This window comes from Mustela nigripes, chromosome 18 (assembly GCF_022355385.1).
Source record: "Mustela nigripes isolate SB6536 chromosome 18, MUSNIG.SB6536, whole genome shotgun sequence".
NCBI lineage: Eukaryota > Metazoa > Chordata > Mammalia > Carnivora > Mustelidae > Mustela > Mustela nigripes.
Genome location: NC_081574.1, coordinates 19,214,713 through 19,222,520, shown reverse-complemented (window position 1 = coordinate 19,222,520; position 7,808 = coordinate 19,214,713). Strand labels below are relative to the sequence as shown.

Sequence of the window (7,808 nt, the reverse complement as noted above, 5' to 3'; positions counted from 1 at the left end):
TTTTTTTTATTTATTTTTTAAAAGATTTTATTTATTTATTTGACAGAGAGAAATTACAAGTACACTGAGAGGCAGGCAGAGAGAGAAGGAAGCAGGCTCCCTGCTGAGCAGAGAGCCTGATGCAGGACTCGATCCCAGGACCCTGAGATCATGACCTGAGCCGAAGGCAGCGGCTTAACCCACTGAGCCACTCAGGCGCCCCTGTTAAACTCTTTAAATGCAAACATATTTCCCTGCAGAGAATTTATTTTGCTTTCCTCCTCACTTCATATTTTTATTTTTAAATTTTTTCTCTTCATATTTTTGGATTAAAAATGTTTTCTATCAAATTTTTCCAATCTTTCACTAAGGAAAGTACTTTTAGTGCATAAGGCTATCATTTGAATTAGCTTCAGATTTTGATTTCATGTTAGGACATATTATAATGTATTCATATGTTATAACCATAATAATAATAGCATGAGATGCAGTTGTGTCAGACCTATAGTTTTTCCAATAATTGCTAAATCACCTCTCCCCAACACTTATTAAACTACTTTTTAAAACATACCGGAAAAACTATTGAATTCTGATAAAAAAAATTCTGAAATAACATCCTTCTCCCTGTTCCTCACCTAATATTTGTATTGCTTAGAAATATGTTAAAGATTAAAATCAATTTTGGAGTGACAGTTGTTTGGGGTGGGAGTTGGAAATTGCAATTATGGTTTCTGCCAACTTCTTAAAAATTATATGTAGATCTTCATTCCTAAGTATTTCACTATCTCATAGGAAAGATATCTAGGTGTCTATATAATACATGACAAGTATTTCTGAACAGAATGATTAACCAAGGTAAAGACCCTGTCATGGTATTTTGTCAATAATTTTGGCAATTTATGTTTGAGTTTTAAATTCTCTTGATTGGATGCTTCTTTAAGTGAGTGCTACTTTTTCCATCTCTTTGGCATGTCTACCCCACTCTACCTTCCAGCATCAAACTATCTCACAGTCAGCTCTCCCATGGCCCAGGGACCTAGCAACATTATATTCTAAGGCATGTGGAACAAATGGATTGCCAAGCAACAGCCTTCCACTTATGTAATATTCTATTTCCCATAAAAAGACAGCAGATCTTTTTAAAAAAAAAATCAAGTAACTTGGTTCCCTTTGCTTTTTCCTATGGTTACTAAGTATTTGGAAATACTTATGCCATCAAAAGTCTAGAATTACTAGATATTAAAGTAATTAGACAATAACAGAAATTGGGTAATAGAAGTATGGTCAAGAAATGGTGGTTATGAGGTTAGAGACTCATGAAACACAGAAAAGAAACCTGCACATGAGCCAAAGAGTCTGAATCCTTGGGATCATCCATGAGTCCTTCCTCTCCCCCGTCCCCCCCAGTCACAAAATCCTGTCATGAAACAACCCCCCACACACACACCCAGGCTGCTTCTCCTCAGTCGTACCCCCGACACTGACATCCTTTGCTGGATCCAGAGCACCTGTGTTCAAGTGGGCCTCACAACCTCTAAACTCTTCCCACACCCTTCACTTCCTTTCTCCCTTCCTTGCACTCCAGTGCCTCTCCAAACAATTGCCCACATTGCAACTAGGGGAGAGCACAGTTCCCCTGCGTCATGTTTCTTATTGCTTCTCATGGTTTTGCCTGGTCTGGAACCATAGCTGACATAGATTGGCTCTTTCAGATTGAAAACAAACAAACAAAACCAGTGAAACAGGATAATAGTTACTAAAGTCTTTATGTAAAAATACTTGAGGAAGAAGGGGCGCCTGGGTGGCTCAGTGGGTTAAGCCGCTGCCTTCGGCTCGGGTCATGATCTCAGGGTCCTGGGATCGAGTCCCGCATCGGGCTCTCTGCTCAGCGGGGAGCCTGCTTCCTCCTCTCTCTCTCTGCCTGCCTCTCTGCCTACTTGTAATCTCTCTCTGTCAAATAAATAAATAAATCTTTAAAAAAAAAAAAATACTTGAGGAAGAAAAAAAAAAATACTTGAGGAAGAAGGAGAAAGGAAATTGCTTAAGCAGCTGAAAAGGAGCTGAGAAGGAGCCTAACACTCAGTGTTCAACAGCGGCTTTCCCCTGCCTCCTACCCATTCCCCTCATTGATTACTACTCCTCCTTCAGGTCTCAGCTTATCCATCATCTGAGACATACCTCTCCCTTAGACCTCTTCTGCGCCTGCTTTCAGGAGACAGAATATGCACACAACAAAGACCACGTTATAAATAAGTCCACATGGTGTCTTAAGTTGTTCACGGTAAGTCACAACTGATAGACCGTAAGCCCTACAAGGATTGCAAAAGTCTGTCTTCTTCACCATTAAGTTATAGGTCTTGTGCCTATCAGACCATCAGCACATTTTGAAGATAATAAATGAATTGAATGACCAAATCATTGATTTGCTGGTCTGCCAAGATGGCAGCCTCTCTGATGGTTTCCTCCTCAGAAGTAGGCCTAGGTTTTCCCTGCTTTTGCATCGCATGGAACATTGGGTCAGGGACTTGAAATAATTGGCCAGCTGGGCCTCATTCAGTAAAAAGCACTCCAGTTAGATGTCCAGCCTGTGTCTACATTTGGGTCCTAATCTCTGATGTGTGGCCTGGCCTGAGCAGCAGCAGCCAGAGGTGCAGCCCGGAGACCCCTACCCCAAAAGCACTTAGAAGGAGGCTGCAGGAAATAGGCATCATGAGGGAGCCCTCAGAAGAGGCAGGGTACAGGCAAGGCACCAAGCCTGGGTCCCCTACAGCTTTTCTCAAATTCTGCTTTGCTTTAATATCACCTTTTAAAATATAGGTCAGTAGCCAGACCACCTCCTGTGCTAATTAAATCAAAATCTTTGGTGCGGGGGAGTAGATCCAGACATGGGTATTTTCTAGAATGCTCTAGGGGATTCCACTGTGCAACCATGTTACAGATCCTACACTGCAGGACCTTATCATCAGTGCTTTAGAACCAGGAGCGTTGGTATCACCTGGCAGAGTCTTAACAAGGGACACAACCGCTCTCAGACCAATTGAACTGGAATTTGCACATTAGAACAAAGCCCTCCATAATTCCTAGGGCTGTTGAGACTTGAGAAGCATTGCCCTATGATGCCTGTTCCAAATACCCTTTTATAAAACAGCCACACTTCCTATTACCACCTTATGCCCGACCAGTACTCTCTCTCGTCTCTCTTTCTGCCATTTTCCCTTCTCCCCCATCTGTGTTCCAGTCATTCGGACCTACAGTTGCTGGGTGTACCACCCTTTTTCATTCTTAGTAAATTGGCATTTTTCACATTATGAAATATTTTTAACATTCAGAAGTTTCATAGGATAGATTACAACTAGAACCCTTGTACCTACCATGAACAAAATGATTGGATCCTTTGTTGTTAAAAAACAAATACATGTTACAAATAGTAAAACTAAAGCCAACTGGTCATCCCTATCCAGTTTTGTGCCTTACCATTTCTCCGCGATGTGTTCACTATTCCAAAACTGGTATCTTTTGTATCTTTCCAAACATGGTCTCTCCCCGGCCCCTTTGGAATAACAAAGCAAATAAAACATACAAGAAAACTTGACCTCAGACAGCTTATATTCTACTGTATGGAGACATATAATAAGCATAATAAATCAGTGAATTACATTAGAAGGTGTATGTGACATGGAAAAAAAATAAAACACAGAAGACTGAGAGCAAGGAAGCCCTGAGGTGTGTTATAATTTTTACTTTGGGAAGGTCTCTCCAAAGAGATGAAACTTGAACAGACAAGAAGGAGGTCAGGGAATGAGCCATGAAGTTAGTGAGGAAAAGTATTACAAACTAAGGGAATAGCAAGAGCAAACGTCTTCCAGTGAGAGCAGTCGGGCATGCATAAAGAACAGCAGAAGGGCCTGGGCTGGCTGGAGAAGATTCGTGGAATTGGAGGTTAACCGTGAAGTGTGAATTGAGAACCTTATCGTGTAGGGCCTTGTTGGCTATTGGAAACTCTTTGGTATTTTCGGTGAGTGAAATAAATAGCCATTAGAATATTTTGAGCAGACATTTCAACAAGATATCCCCTGGCTGCTGGGACGCCTGGGTGGCTCAGTGGGTTAAGCAGCTGCCTTTGGCTCGGGTCATGATCCCAGCGTCCTGGGATCGAGTCCCACATTGGGCTCCTTGCTCGGCAGGGAGCCTGCTTCTCCCTCTGCCTCTGCCTGCCATTCTGTCTACCTGTGCTCACTCTCTCTCCCTCTCTCTCTCTCTCTGACAAATAAATAAAAATCTTTAAAAAAATTAAAAAAAAAAATATCCCTGGCTGCTGTGACAGATTTTAGATGAGGAATGGGGAAGCGTTATGGTGTTGGAGTACAAAGATAAGAGCAGCCAAAATCCAAGCTGGAGATCCTAGTTTCTCAAACCAGAATGGTAGCAGTGGGACTGGTAAGAAATGGTTATAGTTTGGAGACATTTTGAAATTTGAGGTTAAAAGATTTCTCAGTGGCGCGTTGGGCATGAGATGTGAGGAAGAGGCGAGTCAACGTTGAGAACCTGGAAGCACGGAGTTATCAGTTAATGCAAATAGAAAAGACTAAAAGACAAACAGTTGGAAGGGAAGACTGGAAGGGCAATGTTGGGAAATTTTAACTCTGAGGTGCCTTTTGGAAACCTAAGTGGATATTTCAAGTAGATATTCCAGGATATAAGTCTGGAACCCAAGCTGAAGAAGCTGGATGGCGATATAGAAGTTTGAAAGGCATGTGTGTATAGATAGTTTTTAAAGCCGTGAGGCTGGGTGAGATCACAAAAAGAGTGTTTATGATTGAGAAGATAAACAAGCAAGCCCTGTGGACTCTAATGTCGAGGATAAGGATGTGAGGGGGATCCAGCAAAGAACACAAGAAGGAGCAGCAAGGGAGATACAAAGAAAACAGGGAGAATGTAGTGTTCTAAAAACCTGAGAAGAAAGTGTTTCAAACAGAAGGAAGTCACCGGCTGTATCAAATATCCTTAAGTAAGAGAAAGGCTGAGAACTAACCATTAGACTTATTAATATGGAGGACTCTGGTGACCTTGACAAGAATAGCTTTGAGTTAGAAGGAATCAAAGATTCATGGGAACCAGGCTTATGGAGAACCAGAAGAGCGAGAAAGTAGAGACTGTTTATAGCAACTCTTTTGAAATGTTTGTTATAAAAAGGAAACCCTAAATCAATCAATCAATCAACAAACAAACAAACAAACGAACGAACCCACTGGAGTTGCAGTGGACTTAAGGTAGGATTGTTTTTAATCTGAGAGAAAAGTAGTGAGTGTGCTGATAAGAAATCCAATGAAATGGGAAAATATGCAGATGCAGGACAGGAAGAGAAAGGCAGAAATGATGTTCTATCTACCACAGGTGAGAGAGCAAGGGATTTAGTACATGCGTGGAAAGACCTTAGAGAAATGCACAGATACTTCATCGAAAATAATAGAAAGGTGGTGTATACATATATAAAAGCAGCTGGTACGCAATTTGCAATATAATGATTCATAAAGGTTACTTCACCGATTGTTAACAATCAGTGGCATATTAATAGCTACTACTACCAAAATTTAGTATGTTAAGATTCTGTGCGTATTGATAGCTATTGCATTAATGAGACTAATATTGTTTGAGTTGAAGTAACAAGATTTTAGTTTGCTTTTCCTATTCCTAATTCTGTGGATAGGCAATGACAGCCAACGAAATTCCTTAAAAACATACTGCTTTTCCTTAAATGGAAGTCTTTTCTCCAATATACCATTGTAGAAGAGAATAAAGGAAAGGAGAGAGCAACCCTGCCCCTACGACCAAACCCCAAACTTGTTTGTAGGCAAATCAATTTTAAGAAAGAAATATGAAGCCAGAAGCCCTTAAAGTTCTTAATGCCTATGTATGTCTGGAACATCTTTCTGTGCTCCCAGAGATATGTGTGTGCAAACTGAAGACCATCGTTTGAAAGAATGAGTGCTAAACTACCTAAAAGCTTAGTTCTGGGGTGCCTGGGTGGCACAGTGGTTAAGCATCCAAGTCCTGGTTTCAGCTCAGGACATTATCTCAGGGTCATGAAATTGAGCCCTGTATACGGCTCTCCACTCAGGACAGAGTTTGCTCGAGTTTCTCTCTCCCTCTGACCCCCAATTCATGCTCACTCGTTCTCTTTCTTTATCTCTAAAGTAAATTAATAAATCTCCAAAAGCTCAGTTCTTAGTCTTGGCTCACTATAACCTACTGTATAAATCACTTAATTCACTGAATCTTAATTCTGTCTCTGCAGAGTAAGTTGAGTTGGGCTAAGGCAATATTTTCCAAAGAGTTTTCAAGTTAACATGCCCCATGAATGTTCTAAATCAAAGAAGTTTGGGAAATGCCATAAACTGTGCTGTTTTTGCAGAAAACACAAGGCACACTGGTAATAACTTCATTAATAATTCTTGCAGGAGAAAAACCTATTTATCTTCATTTACTCCATTGATTTCTAGATTATTTCACAATTAAAAAATGGGTGGGGTTTGTATTAAACAACAGATTTAAAGGGTCTCTGAACCAGAATTTTTTGTGATTCTTTCTAGCTGTATAATTCAATGATTTAATAAAAATATATTTTTAATTAAAGTATAATAAATATACAGTGTTACTATATTAGCCTCATGGGTTAATATAACGATTCAACAATTCTATACATTCCTCAGAGCTCATAATGGTCAGTGTACCCTTAACGCACTGTACCTACTTCACCTGATCCCCCCTGCCAAGCTCCCCTCTGACAACCACCAATTTGTTCTCTATATTTAAGAGTCTGGGTTTTTTTGTTTGTTTGTCCCTTTTTTCTTTGTTCCTTTGTTTTATTTCTTAAATTCCACATATAAGTAAAATCATATGATATTTGTCTTTCTCTCACTGACTTATTTCACTTGGTATTATGCCCTCTAGATCCATCCATGCTGTTGCAAATGGGAAGATGGCACTCTTCTTTATGGCTGAATAGTTCCATGATTAGAAATGAAACATGCAAAAAAAAAAAAAAAAAAAAAAAAAAAAAGAAATGAAACATGCAGCTAGATTCAAGTCACAACTGTAGCCAGAAATCTGACTAAATGTCTCATCTATTTGATAGGGTTTAAGCTAATTTTTAAAAAAAGATTTTATTTATTTATTTGACAGACAGAGATCCAAGGAGGCAGAAAGGCAGGCAGAGAGAGACGAGGAAGCAGGCTCCCCACAGAGCAGAGAACCCGATGCGGGTCTCCATCCCAGGACCCTGAGATCATGACCTGAGCTGAAGGCAGAGGCATTAACCCACTGAGCCACCCAGGCACCCCCGGTTTAAGCTAATTTTAAGACAGCTAAAGCTGCTCTAGAAATAACTAAAAGAAAATATATAATAGTTTGCTTTAAGAGTCTTATTTCATTTCTTTTTTCTCTTTCTACAAAGTGCTTCTGCAGAAAACCGTATGCCTCCACATTTTTATTTTTTTTTCCGCCATTGGACCGGAGTGAGGATTACCCTCATCCTTAATATTGATCAGCACGGGAGTTTTGACCTGCTCCATTTCCGACCTGGGCCGGTTCACCCCTCCTTAGGCAACCTGGTGGCCCCCCGCTCCCGGGAGGTCACCATATTGATGCCGAACTTAGTGCGGACACCCCATCGGCATAGCGCACTACAGCCCAGAACTCCTGGGCTCAAGCGATCCTCCTGCCTCAGCCTCCCGAGTAGCTGGGACTACAGGCGCGCGCCACCGCGCCCGGCCCTCATCCTTAATATTAAAATTCACATTGTCCTTAAATATCTCAAGCAGATCATGCAA

At 40.8% G+C, this 7,808-nt stretch overlaps 1 protein-coding gene across 1 annotated transcript in view; it reads right to left on the bottom strand.

The window, feature by feature from the left end:
• C18H8orf48 (chromosome 18 C8orf48 homolog) overlaps positions 1 to 7,550 on the bottom strand; it is a 19,747-nt gene extending 12,197 nt beyond the window's left edge. The window contains exons 1-2 of the mRNA XM_059384204.1: positions 7,505 to 7,550; positions 3,454 to 3,529 (exon numbers count right to left, since the gene is read on the bottom strand). Coding sequence (XP_059240187.1) covers positions 3,454 to 3,529; positions 7,505 to 7,550 — 122 coding nt within the window. The remainder of the gene's footprint in view (positions 1 to 3,453; positions 3,530 to 7,504) is intronic.
• Positions 7,551 to 7,808: the final 258 nt, after the last annotated feature.